Source organism: Echinops telfairi, unplaced genomic scaffold, assembly GCF_000313985.2.
Source record: "Echinops telfairi isolate 266 unplaced genomic scaffold, ASM31398v2 ScPeMD7_2;HRSCAF=8, whole genome shotgun sequence".
NCBI classification, from domain to species: Eukaryota; Metazoa; Chordata; class Mammalia; order Afrosoricida; family Tenrecidae; genus Echinops; species Echinops telfairi.
In genome coordinates this window covers 6,512,848-6,535,552 of record NW_022103898.1, presented here as the reverse complement: position 1 = coordinate 6,535,552, position 22,705 = coordinate 6,512,848, and the positions used below count along the sequence as shown (strand labels likewise).

General features: G+C 60.0%; 1 protein-coding gene across 1 annotated transcript in view; it reads right to left on the bottom strand.

The window, feature by feature from the left end:
- SULT4A1 (sulfotransferase family 4A member 1) overlaps positions 1-22,705 on the bottom strand; it is a 23,234-nt gene continuing 529 nt past the window's right edge. Inside the window, exons 2-8 of the mRNA XM_004700230.2 lie at positions 22,547-22,700; positions 12,969-13,099; positions 11,865-11,945; positions 11,140-11,266; positions 7,241-7,335; positions 3,448-3,586; positions 1-1,047 (exon numbers count right to left, since the gene is read on the bottom strand). Coding sequence (XP_004700287.2) covers positions 935-1,047; positions 3,448-3,586; positions 7,241-7,335; positions 11,140-11,266; positions 11,865-11,945; positions 12,969-13,099; positions 22,547-22,700 — 840 coding nt within the window. The 3' untranslated portion in view covers positions 1-934. The remainder of the gene's footprint in view (positions 1,048-3,447; positions 3,587-7,240; positions 7,336-11,139; positions 11,267-11,864; positions 11,946-12,968; positions 13,100-22,546; positions 22,701-22,705) is intronic.

Sequence of the window (22,705 nt, the reverse complement as noted above, 5' to 3'; positions counted from 1 at the left end):
TCCGGAAGGTGCCTTTATTAGTGGTGCAAGCAAGCAAGGAGAGTGGAGCGCTCGGAAACATCCATCCAGGACTAAAAATAGAAAAATAGAAAGAAAATGTCCCAACCGGCCGCCTGCTTCGAGCTGCATCAGGGAGCCCTGACGAGAGGCCCCAGGCCACTGGGCTGGGCTTCTCCCCTCCCTCACCGGTGCCAGGGCCGGAGCAGAGACAAAGGCAGGGCGGAGGGGGGTGGCTTGATTCGGCATACTCAGTGCTCCTCCAGTGGGCATCAGCGGGGCAGACAGGCCAAGCGCAATCCGGGCTTTCAGAGCCGGACTATTGGGCATCTGCTTGCTGGCAGGCAGGCAGGAAGGGTTTCAGGGCACCCACACCAGGCTGCGATTTCACTGAAACCCTCTGTGGCCGCCTCTTCTGTCCCCGCATGCACTCCCATCGAATGGCCAGCAGGAGCTTTTCCGGACCAGGGCCATCCGCAGCACTCAGGCGGGAAGGGAGCTTCTCTCTCCGGGGCGGGATGGCATCGGCTTCTGCTTCCCCTCGGGGCAGCCCCAGGACTCGAACTCTCACACGCAGTCTGTGCCACACCCGCCAGGACTCCTGTCCATCAGAGCCCTCTGCCTCACCTGCAGGGCCAGAGGCAAGCTAAGGGGCACTTGGCCCCCTCCCGAGCTGCTCCTGGCCCCTGGAAACGGGCTTGTTTTTGGTTTAGTGGCATCACTTAGCTTCCCCGTGAAGAGCCCGGAAAATTACAATCGCCAGGGGGGGCTGTGAGAGGTTCTGGGTGCCTGTCGCCAACGCTGTGCTCCAGGCACCTCGGGCTCCGTGGGGGCCCGGCCGCCGCCTCCAGTCCACCAGGCGAGTGCTGCCAGGGCACATACGGCTTAGCTATTAGTGTGGGGGTACCGGGAGCATGCAAGGTGGCCGCTGCTGTAGTTACAAGTAGAAGTCAAACGCGAGGTCACACTTGCCCATCTTCTGCTTGTACACCAGGTCAAACTTGTCATTCATGGACACGGTGAAGATGTCCTTCCAGAGCCCGATGCGCCCTGAAACACAAGCCAGAGTCGGCTGCCGCCAGCCTGGGAGATGGCTGCTGGCTCCTGGGCCCCTCTCTGGACATGGGCAGTGGGACTGGACAAACAGCGGGCCTCCAACCTTTCTGAACCACTGAGGCATGGGGGCGTGAACGGAGCTGAGAGCGGCTGCCTCGGGTGGCTACTATCTGCTGGGTGACTGCACCTCACGTGGGTGTCCTGGGGCTGTGGTTCTCCATGCACCACGGTTTGCTCAGGCTGCACAGCCCCACCACGACTGTGCTTCAGGAGAACTGGAAAAGGGGTGGGGGCGGGGGGTGGGGTGAGGGATGAGGGGGAAATCACCCAGAAGGCAAAGAATTTGGTGGCAGGTAGCGGCTCCGTGGGTCAGGGGCAGAGGTTTGGTAGCCACCTGTGGTGGCAAATTCTAGGTGGAGAGTAAAGTGGCCAAGAAAATGGTCACAGACTATGTGTGGCAGCCACCCTCACCTTCCAACCGGAGGCACTGCCCCCACCCGGCTGCCCGGCGAGTCTGTGGAGCACAACGTACAGGCCACTGGGGGAGCTTCAGGGGATGGTGGGGAGTGGGGAGGTGGGAATGGGACTCATGTCACATGGGGACCCTATTCTAGCCTTTCTAAGACTATCCATCGCTCCCTTGGCTCAGCTTGTGGGTTTGAACAGCTGACCTCGGGGTTGGCAGGCTAACAAAACCTACTGCCCTGCCTCCTTCATGAAGTGCCCCGTCTGGAGTGGCATGCCTGGTTGTGCATGGCTGGAGACTGGGGCACTGTTGTCCCCATAGCTCTGCTCCTGCCACTTCCACATCCCCTCGGCGGCTGGATGCTCCCCCAGTTTCTCTGAGGCCGGAGCCATGCCCAGCACGCAGCCTGCATCAACTGCACCACGGCCGCACCCTGGTCCTGACAGGCAGGCCCTTAGGGAGCAGCACAAGCCTGCCCAGGCTGGCCTGGGGCTTCTCTGGGCTGAGCAGCTCACCTCCCCACCCAGAGTACAGACAGGGGTGGCCACTGCTTCCTGAAACACGCTGTAAGAACCAAGGAGCAGCGCTAGAAGCTTCTATAATCTACAGCAACCACACCCTGCCAGTTCTTCCTCCCCCAGGAGTGTTTCTCTCAGTTGTGGCGGCCCAGAGCTCATCAGAGGCGTCACCTACCTGGTTTAGGGTTTGGAATCAAGACAGTGCAATGTGTGATGGGATATGAACCAAACTTAAGCAATGTGGCTGGCTACTCAAGCCCCAGCCTTCTCTCCCGCGGGGTTCTTCCAAGCAAAGAGGCAATGTGCTAAAAGAAAACAAACCGAAAAAGGGCAATAAAGCAAAACCCAGGGAGGACGGGAGTCGGCGCTCCAGGGAGCCTATGGGCAGGCGGAGTGTGCTCGGTGCTTCCTTGCCGCACAATGAACCGGGCTGGGGGGCCGGGGAGGGGCACATTCAGGGTTAACCAAAACAGCGAAAGCAAAACGAAAAAAGAGCAAATAAAATTTAAATCATAAATATCTGAGGAAGCAGCAGGGAAATGAATCACAGAGCATGCTGGTCTCAGACGATGTCTCCCTGCAGAAGCGGACCCCACTAGGGCTCGGCCCCTGCGCCCACTGCTCCTGAGCTGCTGGGCCAGGCGGCCAGTCTGATCAGGTGGCCCCACTCCACCTTTGGGGAGGCCTGGCGCCCTAGTCAGGTACCCCTCAGGGAGCAGCAGTACTGGTCTGGCCTGAAGGGGGTGCTGGAGAGCCCTCCAATGCCACCCGAGCAGGTTCCAAAGTCGCAGCTGTAGGCTGCTCAGGTGCAGTCACTAGAGGGTGGGTGTGGGCCACAGCCCACTCAGTCTGGGGTCCCTGCTCCCCACAGGGCAGCTCCAAACACCTGCTGCACAGGGCTAGCACCCTGGGTGATCGGGACACCGTTCCTGCCAGGACTAGTACCCCAACTCGGTCCTCCTCGCCCACCCCTGGAGCATTCTGTGTTCCCTGTCTTCCTCCCCAGGTGTTCTGTGTGCCTGTCTCCCCCAGGCTCTGTATATCCCATCTCCCTCCCCAGGGCGGTCTGTGTGCCGCCCTCTCCCATAGTGGGAGGGGTCTCTTGATTTGCTTAGCTAACACCAACTGAGTGAGTTGAAGGAATGAGGGAAACAACTGGTCCCTGGCAGGGCACTCCCCACCCCAATCCCCCCCCACCCCACCCCCGGAGGCCCTGTCATGGACCCAAGCACTCTGGGGGATGTGAGCTCTGGCCAAAGCTGCTCCTGGGCCCTGCCGCGAAGCCTGGAGCCCTGCACCTGGTCACCCGACTGTGGGGAGCAGTGCGCCAGGTACCCCACAGCTCCTGCTAACAGGGCCCTGAGGGGGCGCAGCTGGAGGGGAGGCGGTTGGGGGGGGGGCTGGGCGTACCCCGGCCCACGGGCAGGGCCTCGGCATTGCAGCACTGGTCCACCAGCTGGTGGCAGTGCTCTGTCATGGCCTCCAGCTGGGTCTTGTCACACGGCACCCCCAGGAACCGTGCCAGCTGCTCCACCATCGTCGCCAGGTCCTGGGGGACAGAGAGCACAGGAGGTTCAGAGGTGGCAACTGCACCTGCTGCATGCATCCCCTCGCCACCCCTGGCCTGACACTGGGGGATAAGAACACAGCTGACACTAGCACTGCCAAGCAGGACTCCCCCACCAGGCCCGCAGGGGCTCCCAATGCAGGTGGGCATCTCCCCTTGGCCGTTTTCCACCAGCAGCAAGAAGTAACCATCCCCTCCAGGGCTTCCAGGGAGTGAGGCCTGGCTAGCTCTCTCGGGCCACCTGCCCTGTCCTCCCACCCTGCTCCCTAGGCCCTAGACAGCCCCTTGGGTTGCCTGCCCTGTCCTCCTGCCTCTCCACGAGGCTCAGGCCACCTGCCCCCAGCCCACCTCCCTGGCTAATCAGAAGTTCTAGCACAGAGCCACACAGGGAGCCCCCACCACTGGCACAGCCTCGTGCACCTGCTCTCACGCCCTCCCCAGGAAACACGAGGGCACCCCAGACTCTCAGCAAGCGTCCCCCCGTGCTCAGGCCAGAGTTGGAGGTGCCAGCAGCACCCCCCTGCAGAGGAGGCAAGTCCCCTGCAATAGGGACCACTGACGGCCCTTCCCTCGGGGCTGGTGAGCAAGTCAGCAGAGTGCGACCTTTCGAAGAAGGCCTGTCACAGGGATGCCGGCAGGATTTCCTGTGTGACTCCCTCCTGTGCCTGCAGCACCATGCCCTTGGAGGCCACGTGGCGGCCTCTGGTGGCTGGCTCTGGGTCAGCCAGTAGGGCCAGGATTCGCAGTGGCTCACGAGTTGGGCCCTGGAAAACCCCATGCTGTGCCCTACCACAGTGGGACTGACTCCATGAGACCCCCTGTGAGCAGCCGGTCAGCTGGAACTCAACCCTCTTGCTCAGGTCACCACTGGATGCAACTGAAAGGAGGCTTCCTCGGGTGTGGCTTGCTCCCGATAGAAGTGGACGCTGTGGGAAAGCTTGCTCGACTTCCTGCTGGGTCTGGACCCGCATCTGGATCACGGGCCTCCTCTGGTTCTTTGGACCAGAACCAACAGCTGGCCACACTGCCTGCTGACCCTAGGGTAAGGTGACCAGATTTAAAGTGGGCCACCACTGGCCGGGGGCGGGGGTCCTCATTAAATATCTGGTGTATATGGACCAAATAGACCGTTCCCGAGCTTGTCGTGCATTCTTTCCAAAAATTGGGACTGTCCCGCCAAAAGCGGGAAGTCTGGTCACCTTACCCTAGGGGTCTCGATGACCTGCCACCTGACCTGTCAACCTGGGACTCTCTCGTTTCTGCTGTCACCAGCCACCAGTCTGGCCACCTATTTGCTGATCTTAGGCCCATCCACCCGCACGGTCAGAAGTCTCTAGCCCTGCAGACTTGGACTTGGGCTTGAAGGCTTCGACAATTGTGTGGACTGTTTTCTCAAAATAAATGTCTTCCTATGTGTACATGTATGTAGTTTTGCTTCTCTCTGGCTGTACACACACACCCTCCCCTCCCCCACCAAGCACATGGGAGTACCACACTCAGCCTGCTGCTGGGCGGGCACCATGGTGAAGGAATGCCCCCATGACGACCAAGGCACAGAGCGCCCCCGTACTGACAGCAGCTGCGACAGGCCCAACCGGCCCTTGGTCTTCGGGGTAAAATGTGGGTGGTGAGAACCCCTGGAAATACGATTCATGGTTGCTTCTCTGCTGAAGCTGTCCCAGACCACAGCCATACCAGCCCACACAGTCAGGCCCTCGCCCTGGTCAACACGGTCCAGGCCTCACACTGATCACACACCCCAGGCTTTGCCTGGATTAGAAATGCCAGTTGGGAGCTTATGGGTTTTCGTGGCGCCTGGAACATCAGCAGGTCCAGTGACAGGCAGGAGGGCGGGTGGTCCCCTGAACCGGAGCGGAAGTGCACAGCGTGGTGACCTCACAAGCACAAGCCTGGTTAGTGTGGCCGTGAACTTGGGGGAAACTGAGAACTCCGTCTGCAGGGCGGTGGAGCCAAGGCCAGAGGAAGACTGAGGCTGTGCTGTGCATGGGGTGTGTGTGTGTGTGTGTGTGTGTGTGTGTGAACAAGGGACAAGGACGGTCTTGACAGAAGTGACAGACCTGTGGCTGGGGTGTGTGTGTGTGTGTGTGTGTGTGAACAAGGGACAAGGACGGTTCTTGACAGAAGTGACAGAGTGGCCACGAGGGGCCACCTGGGCACCTGATGCTGACCAGGCCTTAGGAGACTGTGATGAGGGCCTTAGGGACCCAGCTCACAGACTCCCAGGGGAAGAGCAAGCCCTTGGCTGGAGGATGTCCCCTGGGGTCTGGAGCTGGGCTGGGCCCTCTTGCCTTCACGTCTGTCTGGAGCCCCTTCCTTTGGAGTGGAGAGACCTAAGCATCGGGCTGTGGAGCCACTTCAAGGAATCACTGAACCTAAGACACAGAGGGGGCACCTGCTGACCTGGCCCCAGGTGAGGGGACGGAGGGGAGGTGGTGAGGCGAGTGGACAGGGTTAGAGCGAGAGGAGGAGGCGGGGAGGACAACTTAGAACTTCCCAGAGTGCAGGGTACATGCAGATGAGAGAGGCCATGGGGGCCTGCGCGGGCTCTTTAGTCTGAGTGTCAGCCAATATTCAGCGTGGGATGTGGGCCCCGTGGGCCAGTGGACCCACACCTGGTGCGCAGTGGCATTCTAAGTCAGAGGGATGTGGGCAGGAGAGATGAAGCGGAGGCTGAGCCAGGGGAGGGGCACCAGCAAGACGCCCAGGTGAAGAGGCTGTGATCTGGGGGAGAGAGCAGGTGCAGGGGGGGGGGCGCTCCTGGAAGGCTGGGGTGGATGTGTCAAATGCTCCTGAGGGGTGATCACAGAGAAGGGAGGGGCTGAGTGGAGAGGGATTAGGAAAGCTCTGGGAGCAGCTTGGGGACTGGGGGAGGTGGGGAAAGGGCGGGGTGGGGAGATCTCCGTTGTCCCCAGAGATAGAGTGCTGATGAAAGAAAGCCTGGGAGCACAACAGGTAAGTGCTTACCTGTAGCCACGCTGTGGGACAGTGGGGCCACCTAGCTGCCAAGCTTCAGAGACAGCCATGGCCGGCACCGGCTCCTGTGAAGACTTACCCAAGGACCATGCTGGCCGGCCAGCTCGGACCCTGGCGTTGCTATGGGCTGCACTTCTTCGATGGCCCCCAACTCTAAGCAGGGACCAGTGCTCACATGGCCTGTTCTACACAGCAGGCTCCTGAGGGCCCCTACCCACCTCCCCCACCACTCCCGGACTCCATGGGCATTTAGGCTGCACTTGGTGCCCACCCACCCCACTGATCCCTGACTCAGTGGGCATTCACATTGCACCCGGTGCCCCATTCACGGCTGCACCTGCCTGAACAGGCACATGTGGGGACTCAAAGCCAGGTGTCCTGACCAGCAACTTACAGGCGGCCCCGCTAGGTCAGCTGCAGTCTGAATGGCCCACTCTGAGGTGCCCCAAAGCGGGCATCAGGGCCATCTTGCCCTGCCCCCACCCACACAGGGCGCTGTGCCGACTGTGGGCCGGCGTGACGGGCAAGACCTGTCCTTCATGAAGCATGGCAGGTGCCGCCAGGCCTGTTCTGCAGGGCGGCCTGGCCCGTTCTGGCAACAGGGACTGCTAGGACGAGGGCTGGTGCCCCAGCAGGACTCACCCGGTGCATGTCTTCATACTTGAGGAAAAGCACGTTCGAGTCCATGCGGTGCTCCCAGAATTCCTGCACGTGCTCAAACCAGGAGCCGTAGCCTACTGTGGGGACAAGGGACAAGTGAGTCACCCGGCCGCGGGAGGGGGCAGGTGCAGGTGCAGGAGCTGGCATCAGGGAGGGCAGAGGGAAGTGTTGGGCTCAGCTGCAACCCCAAAGGTCCCCATCCTGGCCCTGTAGTTTCTGCCCACCTTCTCCCCGGCCCCTGCTCCACTCCTTTGAAGGTCTGGCCACGGCAGCTAGGTTTTGCTCCCAACGAGGGGACGTGGAGCATGCCACGAGTCGGGCCGAGTGACAAGCAGGCACCGGACCCTGGACAGTGGGGTTTCGGTGGGGGTAGGGGTTGTGGTAGATATATAATGGTTCGTTAATTTGAGGATTAAGAGTGTAGGGGTGGAGTCTAGCTTGTCAATCAGATCATAGCCAATGAGGCCTCTGTGTGGGCATGGCCTTCTCTTGCGAATTCTGAGAAATCCGGTACTTCCTCCTTAGAGGTGGGAGACTCTCTGCTCACACCCTGGGAGACAGAGCAGCTGACAAGACACATGGACCCACCCTGATGCAGAGACCCCTGCCAGCGCTGAGATGTTTCCAATGCCACTGGATCCGAGGACTTTCTACCCACTGGCCTGTGCTCTTCCACATTCGGCGTCATTGCATGTGTTTCGTGAGTCTGAAGAGGACTTTATGGATTGGTATTGGACATATGGGCTAATATCAGACTTATGGACTTGAACTGGACTGGGCTGAGATGCTTTCTCAATGTTCAACTGCTCTTGTATATAAACCTCTTTTTTATATACATATTGAGTGTCTCCATGAATTTGTTTCTCTAGTCTACCCAGACTAACACAGGGGTGGAAGCACTCAGGGAGGTCGAGAGACGGGGCTGGCTGGCAAGGGGGTCATGGGTGGATCCTTGGTCGATACTCAAGTCACACAGTCATACTAAAATCCTAGGTTAACATGAGTCACAGAGTCTAGGCCACCTCGGGAGCCCCACGGGCCATGTCCAGATTAACACCTAAGTCACACCAAGTCCTAGGCCCATGTGGAAGTCACAACCCGACCATGGGGACATGCGGCCGTGTGTGCCGCCCAGGCCAGTGGGCCAGATGTGTCCGTCCACATCTCCACCTTGGCAGCATTGCTGGAAGTTTCTGCCCTCTGGCTTGGGAAAGGACACATGGCAGGCCGCACACTGCTAGTGGGGTGGGCTCAGGATACTGGCGACCCTGGCGAGGCAGCTTGGGGGCAGGGCAATGGCCAGCCGACCTCTCCTGTTCCCCACAACCCAGTCAGTTGTCCTGCTTCCCTCCCCACACCCCATGCTGGCGCGGGGGGTCAGGGCAGCCTGTCCCTGGGCTGTGTGGTGCATCTCACTAGGCAGGGCCTGTCCTGGAGTAGGGCTGGGTCACTGTGTGCACTCACGCAGATGTCTGCCCTCCGTTTAGAAATGCCAGGAGGGAACCCAGAATTCATGATACGGTGTGGACAGTGCCGGGGCAGAGCAGCTGGGGACACAAGGGCAGAGACCGGCCAGTCTCCGCAGGCAACCACGGGAACAGGAGCTGGCCACAGGGACACCACTGGGGATGGCTGAGGCAGGGGATGATGCCCAGAGGACTTCAAATATCAGCCCAAGGATCTTGGCCCTTCAAGGGCACAGAGAGGGGGGCGCACAAGGCAGGTGTGACGGTGGGCAGCACACAGGCGGGCAGCGCAGGGCCAAGGCCTCACACAGCCTCCCTGTCTAACAGGGACAACTGCAGCCCCTGCCCACAGAGCCACTGGGCACAGAGCGAGGTCCCACGTGGGCAGCTCTCAGGCCAGACCTCACAAGGGCCAGCACACAGCCCCCACGGCGCTGAGTCTCTGTCCTGCGGGCAGCCCTGGGGAGAAGCCCTGTGGTGGGGTCAGCGTGGAGCCAGGAGGCAGACAAGTAGAGGGCTGTCCTACTAGTATGGCCCCGTGGTGCCTGGTGGCCCTTAGCCACATCCATGAACCGGGCTCTAGTCCTCCAGGGCGACACAGTGGGGACAGCGGCAGTCTGCGGTATTGCCAGCAGGTGGCAGCACCGCACAACCTACACTGAGATGCCAGGCTCTGCCTCAGCTGCTGGGATGGCGGTCAGCTGGTAGGCACTTCACTCCCAGCAGTCCGACGGATTGGGGGTCTGCAGCCCTCAAGCTGGACAGAGCCCAGCAACCAGAGTCCTGAGGCTTCTTTACATTTGAACCCTCCCAATCAGGCTACTGGGCTCCACTGGGCCCCCACCCCGCTCTGGGCAGCCTGGACAGAGCTGGGGTCTGCACTGGCCCCTCCCCTTCATGGGTGCCTGGGGCAGGTGCCCAGCAGTCCATCTAATCCCAGGGTCGCCTGAAGTCCCCAGGTCCTTGTCAGGTCCCCAGCAGGGGCCTGGGCTGCACGTGCACTGTTTGGGGGTGGGCCGCAGGGGAACAACACTTCTCATAGGAGAGAATCCCAGCTCCAGCGTCTCGTCCAGTGGTGGGGAGACACAGGCAGTGCCCACCAGGCCCTGGACAGAGACCCGCCTCCAATGGCCATGCAAACTCCTCCTCCAACGGGCCACGCAAACCCCGCCCCCAATGAACTTCACAAACCCCGCCTCCAATGGCCATGCAAACCCCGCCCTCGATGGACCTAGCAAACCCCGCCCCCAATGAACTACACAAACCCCGCCCCTGATGGACCACGCAAACCCCGCCCCCAATGAACTATACAAACCCCGCCTCCAACGCACCACACAAACTGCCCCCCTCCAGGCCCACTGGCACAACCAGATGGCGCCCGGCAGCCACCACCACCGACTCGGTGGGGGGTCATGTTGGAAGGGCCAGGGCAGAGCCAGAGAAAAACGTGAGACAGAACTTAGTCATGTAGAGGCACTGTTTGGACAGAGATGGGAGGGGGTCCCCTAAGATTATGGTCCTCAGAGGCCCCTCGAGCCTGGAACTGGACAAGCATTCAGACCAAAAGGGCAGTGTGGTAGTTACATGATCTGGTGTCAATGTGGGGTCTAGTCTGTCAACCGGGTCACAGCTAATGAGGCCTGTATGTGGGCCTGGCCTGCTCCTGAGAATCCTGGGAATCTGGTATTTCCTTCTTGGAGGCGGGAGACACCTCTCTCTGCTCACTCCTTGGGAGTCATGGCAGCCGACAAGACACATGGAACTCCACTAGTGCCCTGAGCCGGAGAAGCCACATGGATCTACCCTGATGCAGCCAGACCCCTGCCAGCACTGAGATGTTTACAACGCCCTGGATCCAAAGATTTTCTACCCACTGGCCTGTGACTGTCCTGCATTTGGCATCATTGCATGTGTTTCCTGAGTCTGAAGAGGACTTTATAGATTGGTATAAATATGGACTAATATCAGACTTATGGGCTTGGACTGGACTGGGTTGGAATGCTTTCTTAATGCACGGTCACCCTTTATATAAACTCTGTCTTACACACATATGAGTTTCTCTGGATTGGTTTCTCTAGTCTACCTGGACTGACATAGGCAGCACGGACCCAGGAAGCGAGGCCAGAGGGTTGGGGAAGAATGGAATGGAACCGGAGACCTGGGGAGGAGGTGGGAGAGGGAGGCCGGTGAGGAGCCGCAGCATCGAGGTGGAGGTGAAATGTGTGTCAGCAACATCAGATGGAAACTGGTCTGCTTGCAGAGCACCCCCGAGTCACAACGGGGCCAAACACAGCATGCGTGCAAACTGTGCAACTGAACACCGCTTGGCGTGGGAGCGAGCCACGGGTCAGAGTGGATGGGAATGGCTGGCGGCGTGGGGCAGGCGGGCAGGGGAGGCCTGGCAGCCACACTCACACTTATCATTCATGAAGCGCCGGCAGAACTCCTGGAAGGTGCCCCGGTAGCTCATGGTGCGCAGCGAGCGGTGAAACTGGTAGTAGGAGACCACCAGGTCCTTGGGGTTGCGGGCCATGTAGATGACCTGTGGGGAGGCCCCAGTGAGCCAGGGTGCCCCCCGCAGGTGCCACTCAGGGCCGTTCTGAGAGGACACCGACTTCCAGCCCCGCCAGCCCCAGCACGTGTGCATGCCCCCCAGGTTCTGCCTCCCTCAGTAGATGGGGTGTCTGCTGGGGCCCCTGCTTGACTTGCTCAGCATGCTTTTGCCCCGTTAAAGACATGCCCGTTCTGCCCCCATCCTGGTGATTAGCACCTGCCCGGCAGGCACCATGGCTCGCTAGCACAGGGGCAGCAAGGCTGGAACCAGGCCTGGGCAGGTGGTGTCCAGGGGCTGTGTGTTGCGAGCCTGGCCCGGCTGCCAACCCCGCAGACAGCACAGACCGAGGGCCAGTGCAGGAGCCACGAAAGCTGCTCCCCAGGGGGAGGACAGCTGCATGATGGAAACGCTAGCGGCCCGGCTGGCGGGCTACCCTGAGTGCCCCTCTGAGGAACTGGCACTCTCCAGACGTTCCCTGGCAGGGATGTCCCCAGATGGCATGGGGGACGTGCCAGGATTGTGAGGGTAGGGTAGCATCCTGGGCTGGCCCCATGAGGATGGCTCACCGGGAAGGAGGGGCCCTTACCTTGGAGTCCCCGTTGTGGAGGTCGGAGGGCAGGAATCGGTAGGGCAGGTGGCTCTTGATGAGGCGGGGGGATGTCAGCTCCTGTGCAGACAGAGGGAGAGGGACCTCAGAGACCTCGGACGCTGGGCCAGGGCCTTGCTCATCGCTGACACACTTCTCTAATGTGGACTGGCGGGCGGCACCTGTCTCCAGGCAGGGCCCCAAGGATGATAGGTGACTGGCTGTCACAGAGGACCTAGGCCCAGGGAAGAGGGTGTGGGGGGACAGGCCTCGGCAGGCAGGGCACCAGGCACCCTGCAGGGCAGCTGTGATGCTGCCTGGCCTCCCACTCCTACCCCTCACGGGCCACCGAGCAACCCGGGCCTGGAACCCTGGGGTGCCCCCGTCTTATCTGTCTGTGCCCTGAGCTCGTACTCGGACTTTGTTCATGGCATGTCCAGCGACAAGCGGGACCGGGTACCTTCATGACAGTGCAATGTACCGCTTCCCAAACTCAGCCAGCCAGCCACCTGGTCATACGTGTGTGTACTGTAGCCCACGATGCAGGATAAAGTGTAGATGCTGCTTTTGCAGCCCCTGGCTGTGTGGCTCCAACACTCCACTTTGGGAAACACTAGTCGGTGAATGGTCCCAACAGGGGTGGGGTGCAGGGCCGCTGAGCAGAGGCAGAGAGGCCGGTGGGGTGGGGCAGACACCCATCATGTAGGGTGCCTGCTGGCTGTGCGCAGCCACTGAGGGATGTAGGGGCGGAGGGACTGGGCAGGGGTTCGCAGAACAAACTCGCCCTCTGGTGGCTGAAGGGAGGAAGGACAGGGCGTGAAGGCAGCATTTCCCCAGGGGGCGGGGCAATTACAGACACCTGAGGCGGTGGAGGGCCCCCCCCCCAGGGCCGGCCCTTGGGCCACTGGCACTGAGCCTGTTCTCCATAGCAAACGTGCAAGACAAGTGAGCCACTGCCCACCAGGCAGCTCCCCACCCTACCCTGCAGATGCATTGATACAAAGGCCCCGGCGTGTCCTGCCAGCCCCTGGGTCACTGCCACCACTCTGCCTCAGCAGGAGCAGGGACCCCCTTGGGCAGTGAGGGGCTGGCTGGCCCAGGTACCTTGATGATGTCCAGGCCAGGCTGTGGGTACTCCAGCACGGGCAGCTGCTCCTCAATGTTCATCAGGCCGATCTCGTCAGGGTCCGCCCCTTGGCTCACCAGGTAGACCACCTCCTGCAGCAGGCTCGTGCCTGCAGGGGGAAGGCAGGCCATGAGCCGGGCTCCCCTGCCTGGGGAAGCACTGGTCAGTCCATCCTCATTGGCAATGGCAGGCCAGGAGGCGCCGTCTGCCAGGGACAGGGAAAGCCACCAGTTGACCCACTGTGACCCAGGAACTGAAGCTCCGGGCTCCTTTGCCGGAAGGAGGGGCAGTGACTCAGAAAAACGGACACTCGGAAGTCATGTACCTGCCCACCTGCAGGAGGGTGAATAAGCCGGGGTGTCCCTGAAGCAGCACCCTCACAGCGAGGTGGAAACCAAGGAGGCGCCACGGCGGCAGAGTCCCACGAACGGCACCCACCGCGGGAAACGAGGCCAGACTGACAGCAGTACGATTCCCTCAGGGAGGGTCAGCAGCTGGCAACTGAGCTGTGGCTGCGTGTGGGTATCTGTGTGTGAGTGTGTGTGTGTGTATGAAGGGGTGTGTGTGTGTGTGTGTGTGTGTGTGTGTGACTTTGGTGACAGAGGTGAGGCCTGCAGTGTGGAGAGGTGGGCAGTGAGAACAGAGGCTGTGGATGGGGAGGCGATTATCAAGTCAGAGAGGACACTGCCCACAGAGGCATTGCTCAGAGAAACAAGGCTGCCTGTGGGTGGTCGGGGCGGAGAGCATGACCTCCCACTTAAGAAAGCCAGGGGCTTGCACCAGCAGGAGCAGATGGCTTGTGTGGGCTGGAAAGCCTATGGGCCCATCCCACGGCTGGCAAGGGTGCCCACTCGTGGACTGCAGACCAGAATCTTCCTGCCCTCCCTAGCTGGGATGCAGCTTCCAGTCGCCCACACACACCAGACTGCTGGTCCGGTCAACCCCTCCATCCACAGGGGTCACTACTCCCCTCTCCCAAGTCTCCGGGTGAGTGCCCCACCCGCACTCGGGGAAGTCCCTTCCTGACCAGACCAGGCAGCTCTCTCACAGGCAAGGACTCCTGAGATGGGTCCCAAGAGCTCATGCACTTTAACACGGGCACCCCTTGCCAGCCATCACTCCAATCCCACACCTGTTGAATCTGCGTGCAGACAGAACCTGGAGCATATGGAGAAGAATGTGGCATCAGCACTGGAGGCAGGTTGATTAACCACCTGCGATATGCAGACGACACAACCTTGCTGGCTGAAGGTGACTTGAAGTACCTGCTGATGAAGATCAAGGTGGGCGGCCTTCCGTCTGGATCACAACTCAGTGTAAAGAAAACCCAGATCCTCACACCTGGACCGACAGGTAACATCATGATCCACAGAGAAAAGATGGCGGCTGTCAAGGATCTTGTCTTGCTTGGATCCACCATCAATGCTTACGGAAGCAGCGGTCGAGAGACCAGAGAACTCACTGCACTGGGTACATCTGCTGCACAAGACCCTTTGCAAAGACGGATGAGCAAACAGGCCACTTTGAGGACGGGGGTGCCTGAGCCGAGCCACAGTACCGCTGACTGCCTCTCGTGAGTGCGGAACAGCTGTACGCAGAGCGGGAAGAACGAGGGAGAATCGCGGCATTTGCATCCTGGCTCTGGAAAGGATGCTCGAAGTGCCAGGGGCTGCCAGGAGAACAAACCACCCCAGCCTGAGCCGGAGGGAGTGCAGCCAGAGTGTGATGGGAACCGAATCGAAGCCAGGGCACCCACGGCCACCGTCGTACTTTTCATTCCCAAGAGTTTTTGCTCGGTCTCTGCTTAGCCTGGGTTGTGCCGAGCTCCGGCTGAGGATGGAGCAGTCGATTCTTGTGTGGGTTTTCTGTGCTCCTCAAGCTGTGGAAGCGCCCTGCGGTAACAGTGGTCGGGCGCTAAAGTCTGCTGAAGGAGACAGCAAGGGTCCCAGGGAGTCCCTTGGTGGTGGCAGAGAACAAGGAGGTATGCACGTCCCTAAAGACTCGCAGCCTCGGGGCCATGGGGGCCGTTCTCGGTGGCACAGGACAGCTCTGGGTGCACTGGGAATGGGCTCTCGGCGGCAGCGGGCTGGGTTTTGCCGCACGCCATGTGGACTCCCTTCTCTGCTGGTTGTGATTTGCTTTTGCGGGTCTCTGCCCTTCATGTGGAGGCTTCAACGCGTGGTGAGCCGAGTGCCCATGCACGTGGACGAGTGTGGTTCAGGGCACGAGCAGCCAAAGGGTGCCCACAGTCGAGTTCACCAGCAGCAGAGGAAAAGATACGCATGCATAACCCAGCTGGACAGTGGACTACTTACTACTCAGCCGGGAAGAGGCATGAAGTCCGGATGCAGGCCACAGCGTGGACTTTAACACGGGACACAGAGAGAGTGAAGGCAGCCGCAAAGGAATGGGGTATGCCCCGGGGGATGAACTCGCCAGCACAGGCAAGGGTCTACAGACCACGGCTTATGAGCAGGAAGGCCCTGGTGGCCTAATGGTCACAAGGTGCTCTGCTAACTGCGAGGTCAGCAGTTCAAAGCCACCAGCTGCTCTTCGGGAGAAGACGGCACGTTCTGCTCCTGTGACGTTCCTGTCTCGGAAGCACGGCACAGGTGCAGCCTGTCCCTGGGAACGGCACTGACTTGGTGGAAATGGGTTTGGACTTTTGGTTTGGGGCCAAAGACCAAGGGGCAGGTGGTGGGAGGGGAAGGGGACAGTGAGCTTTGGTTAGGGCTGATGGGAAATGGGGAAATGAGGCTCAGGGCTGAGCGCCACGGTCAGCATAACTGGGTCCCAGCACTGCCCACGTGAAGAACGGGGGCAGGCCGGCGAGCCCTCACGTACTGACTGACCACAGACACGCCGAGGAAAGAGCACCAGGCCACGGAAGTTGCTCCTGTGGGCTCAGGGCTCTGTGAGGACTCCGCCCAGGGGCTCCTCGGGTGAAGATGCACACATATGTGCACTGGGGTCCACTGCCCCACAGAGTGCACCCTCCGGTTCATGGTGGGGGTCAGCACAGTGGCCACAGGCACCCTGGGAGCCGAGCTGGGGCTTTCCCAGAGCCCCTTCCGTCCACATGAGCTGTGCTCTGGACAGTTCCCAAGCTAAATATGGCTTTAGAGAGGCTCTACTGTTCCACACACGATGTCCAACAGCCGATCCGAAATTACTCCACACACAGGAAGCTAGCCATGGCGGGGAGTCTTCCCAAGATAAGGAAAGGCAACAAGCCCAGATCCAAGAGTCTCCGAGAAGGGCCGGCTGGAGAGGCCGACAAGACGTGAGCAGCCAGGGAGGAGGGTGGCAGGGCAGGAGGGGAGGGGGCAGGGGCGAGAGATGCACCTGCACATCTCACAGTCAAGGAGCAGGACATAGAGGATAAAAGTAGAGAACATGAACAATGGAAGGAGAAAGGCAGGAATCACAGCAGACTTTTCAACAGCACCCATGGGTGCCAGAAAGCAATGGAGGGACAACTCCCATGTGAAGGGCCAGAGGAGGGAGGCTGGCCCCACGATCTGTCCAGCAGGGCTTGGAGGATGGGAAGGCTCTTCCAGTGACCCGCACGGAGGGAGGAGCCCAGCAGACAGGAGGGGTGACCGCCCAGAAGACAGAACAGAAGTGGTGGGACCTGGACCGCTGAAGGGGAAATCAGGAGTCTGAGCAGCGGAAGACTGCAAAGCTCTAAGAAGGGAGTGGTCACCGTCAAGCTTGTGCCTCCAAGGGGCTGGACAAGTGGACAATGGACCAGTGGAGAGGACTGAAGGCAGGTTTTGAGAGAAGACCCTGGGACTTGAACAGGGGGTGCAGGGGAGGGCCCAAACAGAGCCTTTCATGGGCACTGATGCGTGTGTGCATGCCAGGGGTCCTTTCCCACCCGAGACCAATGGGGGCTTCTTTATGTCCCAGCTTCCAAGGACCCCCCTCAGCCAAAGCAGGATCTTTGACCTGCTTGCCCCCCTTCACTGCGAGTGCACAGCTGGGATGAAAGAAATGGGCCGGCACGAGGGAGGAGGGAAGGACCGGGAATTGCCACGCTGCCTCCTGCCCACAGCCGGGCTCTGCCGTGCTCCTGGGAAGCGGGTATGTAAGGAGGGTGCTGAGAAGCCAGCCCATGTAGTGCTCCTGAGAGGACAGAGCTTCACGCTGCAAGGCCCTCAACACCTCGCTCGGCTTCCCACTGTGCAGTGGCGTTGGCAGTTCAAACCCACCAGGCACCCTGAGGGCTGAAGCAGAGGCTATCTTGCTCTGTGAAGAGCTACAGCCTTGGAAACGTCACCAAGGGCCACTGGTAATCACAGCCGGTGCTGTGGCACCGGGTCTGGCCTGGGGTGGCTTCCCCATCCATACAGGGAGGTGCTTGGTCCACAGTCTCCTCCACGCGCATGGTGTGGGGACATGAAACGAGGGGACTGTAAGGGACACCTGGGGAGCATCGGGCTCAGAGAATGCTGGTACCCTATCCCCCCCCCACCCCCAAAAGGCTGCCACTGCCTTGCCCTTTCCCCTCACCACAGAGTGGGACTGGCCACAGCACGGAGGGTGGAAGCCGTAAAGAAACCTCTCGTTGGGAGCTGACCCAGGCCCTGCACTGCCTCCCCAGGCAGTCTTCTGGGGTCTTCTTCAACTGAGCCCCCTCCGTGCCACTTGCCTGGCATCACTGCAAGCTCTACGAAGACAGTGCCCTCTTGTTTCAGCACCCCCAAGTCCACCTGGCCACCGCCCAGTCTCGCCTGGGCCCCACACAGAAGGGGTCTCCCCGCAGGCCATTTAATGAAAGACTCAGATACACCAGCCAGACACAACCCACAAACTTGAGGTGCCGAGGGCTCACGGGACCGAGCCAAGGTTGCAAGGCCTAGGCTCAAACCCCAATGCTCAACCGCAGGCAAGCTTCTCACCCCTCCACCCCACAGCTATTCACCTCCTCTCATCTTGTGGCTGTTAGGTGCCACCAAGAGGGTCCTGACCCCACGTGACCTCAGACACAGCAGAAGGCAGCCCTGAGGGACCCTGCGCCATCCTCACCGGCGTTGCCAGGTGAGCCCACTGGCAGCCACTGGGCCAGTCCATCTCCTGGAGGGCCTTCCGCTTTCTCGCTGCCCCTGGTCCTGACCAGGCATGCTGTCCTTCTCCAGGGACCGGTCCCTCCTGACAACGTGTCCAAAGTGTGCGACAACAAAGTTCCAGGATGCTTCTGACGAGCATCCCATCCCGGTGGGACTTCCTCCCAGGCAGGAGGGTCTGCTCCACTGGCAGCAGTCCGTGGTACTCTCACCACAGCCCTGCCATAAAGTCTGCTCCGAGGCTGGCGGCCCACAGGACAGGGCAGAACGGGAGCTGTGGTTTCAGAGGCGGTTACTCTGCATGCGGGCAGAAGGCGGGGGCTGGCAGGAGCCAGGCAGGGTCTCCTGGGGGAGGCCAGAGCCGAGCCGCAAGGAGACTCCCAGGAGCCCTCCCTCCTCCAGCAGAGAGAAGACCTTCAGGACAGAGGCTACCCCCCTGCGTGGTGGCGTAGGGCAAGTGCGGGTTTATAAGCCCTGCTTTCCAACAAGTGCAGCCTCCTTTCCTGAGAGGACTGCCCCCGCCCTCGCCACCCACCTGCCCCGCACAGCAGGAAAAGGCTGCGAACCAGGAAGGAACAGAAACACCAAACTCCCCACCAGCGAGTCGATGCCAAATCACCGCGACCGCTCAGGACAGAGCAGACTGTCCCTGTGGGTTCCCCAGGCAGTAATTCTTTACAGGAGTAGAGAGCCTCATCTTTCTCCAGAAGGAACTGAAAAGAGGATGGAAAATACTGGGAGCCCGCGTACCCCACTTCTCCTGAAGCGGACCCCGTGCTTGTCCTAGCCATGCACATGGACTTCCCTAAGCCATTTCTTCTTCCTGGGTTTCTGGACCCTGTCTGTGGGGTCTGACTTCTCAGTGCTGTGGGGTGCCCGGACAGAGGGGTTCTGTAATCTGTTCTTGGGGGTTGCCAGCGCCTGCTTGCAACCAGGCCAGCCTCGGCCTGCTCTGCCCTCAGTGGAAGAAGGGGTGGGGCCAGGCAGAGACACAGCACACCGACACCCTAAACTCACTGCCATCGAGCGGAAGCCGCCTCACAGAGACCCTACAGGGCAGGGTAGAACCGCCCCTGGGGGCTTCTGAGGCCAGCTCCTCACAGGAGTAGACAGCCCCATCTTTGTCCCACAGAGCGGCTGGTGGCTTTGAACCACTGCACCACCAGGGCTCCTGGACACACAGCACGAGCCTGGAAAAGTCAGACGGCTGCTGAAGGGGGCTAGGGGGGTAGTTTTTGTGTTTTAATTCAGCAAAGGCAGCTCCCGAAGGCCTGGGTGAAGGGGTCCTCACTCAGGGTCTCAGAGGAGGGAAAGTGTCACTGTGTGTTTTCGTCTCTTACACAGACAAGCAGCCGCCCGCAATGATCTGAGAAACTGCCTTAAAACCAACACCTGTGTCCAAAACGCCTCCGTCAGGACCCCCTAAAATGCCCAAAGCAGGGCTTTCTCCCTCTAGGGCAGGGGTCGGCAAACCGGCTTTCAAGCCAGATTTATGTGGCTCCGAAGTAAAATTGAAAACAATTTAAAGATATTATTCAGATCATGGTGATTATATTTGTTTGTAAAAGTATATATGGCTCTAGAATCCTTTTTAAAGTGTTGTGAGGGACAGGATTGGCTTCTCCGTCTCAAAAGCCTGTCGACTCCCGGTGGAGAACAACGGCCCGTTGGCTGCACTGTGCTTCCAGGTGAGTCTCCCCCAGGATCCCGCAGGGGCAGCAGCAGCACCGTGGCTGCCCAGGAGCAGAGAAAGCACCTTGCCTCCCTGCAGCGTCTCAGCTTCCATTGCCCACCTGCAAGCCACAGATAATCATGCCGTGGTGGCGGTGGTGGTGATGGTAGTGGTGGTGATGGTGACAATGGTGATGGTAATGATGGTGGTGGTGATGGCAATAATGATGATGGTGATGGTGGTGGTGGCAATGGTGACAATGGTGGTGATGGTAATGATGCTAGCGGTGATGATGGTGGTGGTGGTGATGGTAATGGTGGTGATGGTGACAATGGTGGTGATGGTAATGATGCCAGCGGTGATGATAGTGGTGGTGGTGATGGTAATGGTGGTGATGGTGACAATAGTGACAGTGATGATGGTGGTGGTGATGGTGACAATGGTGGTGGTGATGATGGTGGTGGTGATGATGGTGGTGGTGATGGCAATAATGATGGTGGTCGTGGTGGTGGTGACGGTGACAATGGTGGTGATGGTAATGATGCTAGCGGTGATGATAGTGGTGGTGGTGGTGATGGTAGTGGTAGTGACGGTGAAGATGATGATGGTGAAGAAGGTGATGTGGTGAAGATGGTGGTAATGGTGACAGAGATGGTGGTGGTAATGGTGACAGAGATGGTGGTGGTGGTGATGATGGTGACGGTGGCAGTGGTGATGGTGGTGGTAGTGATGATGATGGTGATGAAGATGTTGGTAGTGGTGATAATGATGGTAGTGGTGGTGATGGGTGGTGCCACTGAGTTGGTGTGGGATTGGCAGCAACCCATGTGACAGAGTAGAACAGTCCTACAGGGCTTTGAAGGGAACAGTTCTATTGCTGGCTGTCACCTTTCTCAAAAGGAGTCACCAGGCCTTCCTCTTACAGAGCCATGGGGTGATGATGTCCAGGAGACAGGACAACAAACCGCCAATCTTGCAATTAGCAGCCAAGCACTTAACCATCACCCCTCGAGGGTTCCACACATCCGAAAACCCTAAAGGGCTCCCAAACCCAATTGCGTCACCGGAAGGCAGCAAGTTCCATCCTAAAGTGACAGAAGGCTACTCATAGTTTTGATTGATCCCCCTTAATGGAGTGTTCCACAACCCTGGTAACAAGAAATTACCTAGGTGTCACCCCAAAGCACAGCCGCACCCTGGCTGAGAGTCTTACGGCACACGTGTAGGATAAACAAAACCAAGTCCACTGTCATCGGGTGCATTCTGACTCTCAGCGACCCTACAGGGCAAAGTAGAACTTCCCCTGTGGGTTTGCGAGAACGTACCTCTCCATGGGAGCAGAAAGCCTCATCTTTCTCCCAAGAAGCGGCAGGTGGCTTTGAACTGTTGACCTGGTGGTTAGCAGCCCAGCATGTACCCACTATGCCACCAGGGCTCCTCCTAATATACACAACTATCTTTAAAGTCGACTCAGAATCCCCACACCCAGTGGATGCCAGGGTTTGACTGGGGTGCCGGGGGGGCGCGGGGGGGGGGCTCCCTCGTGAGGCTGCTGTGAAAGGACAGTCCCCCGCCTCAGCAAGAGTCCGAGTCCCTTTCCTTTCTTCTCCAGGACCACGAAGCAGCAGCCTCTCCAGGCTGCAGGCAGCCCGGCCAAGCCTTCCTCTCTGCACCCCCACACTCGCTCTCCCACTCCTCCAACGATAATGGATGCCCGAAACTACACAGCTCCGAGGGCAGCCTCTCTGGGGACTGTCCCACTACCGGTCCACAGTGACCTTAAGGCCAGCCACCTTACAAAGCACACAGACGTTCTCAGCAGGCTGGTTTCTGGCATCTCTCCAGAAGACAAGACAACAAAGGCAGGCCAGGGCATGTCTGAAGGTGAGGGGGGTGGGGGGTGACGGTGACCTATGTGGCTGTCTATAGTCAATTCCCACTCATCACAACCCTGAAGGGCAGAACGGAAACGCTGGGAAGGTTGCGTGGCCATAAATCATAAGGGAAGCAGGCAGCCTCCTCTTCTGGGCTGGAACTGCTGCCCTTTCCTTTCAGAAGCCAAGTGCTTGAACCACCGCCCCGCCGGGACTGCTAAAGAACAGAGAGCCCCCTCTTCCCTGTACATCGCAAGGAGGGGGCGGGCAGCCCCGGAATATCAGGTCCCGGAGGCGAGCAGACTGGAGTTGCATCTGAGCTCTGGCCCTCGCAGGCTGCTGACCTTGGGCGCGCCACTTTCTCTCTCTGCACCTCAGAGGATGGCCAGCTCTCCTTTACAGGGGAGTCCTGGAAATGACGTCATGTAGGGCTGGGAAGCGAGCCTGTGCCTTCCAGGGTCCTGCTTAGGCCCTGGGTACTATCACCTACCAGGCTTGGGACCAGGTGGGCAGGCGCCCCACCCACCCACACACTCACCCACACACACACACTCGCACGCGCGCGAGGGGTACACAGCTGTTCTCCCCGCCCCCCAGTGCACGCTGGAAATGAGGGGCGTAAACAGCCTCGGCGCCTTATTATCCCTCTTCCCTGAGGACCACCGGGATTCTGCACTCCACAACGGCCGGGAAAAGCCCAGAAACTGAGAGGTTGGGTGACCGGTCCAAGGTCACACAGCCCACCAGGTAATGGGCGGGGAAGCCGGGATGGGAGGCGGCCCTGGGCCCTCCGGATGCGGCCGCTGTCCAGCGCCGGGCGCCGCACTCGCGCGCGCAGGTCCCCGCAGCTGCACCCGGCCGCCCCCCGTCGCCCCCGGGCACCGGGTGGGGGCGCCTCCAGGGCGACCGTCCGGCCCCGACCGGCAGTCCCCGGCGCTCACCGGACTTGGGGTAGGTGACGATCCACACGTCGCTGGGCCGCACCGGGAAGTTGGCGATCTCCTCCATCTTCCCGCGGCAGAAGGGCGGCAGCCGCACGCCGTGGAACTCGAAGTACTTGCTCTCGAACTCCCCCGGGGTGCTGGGGGTCTCGGCCTCGC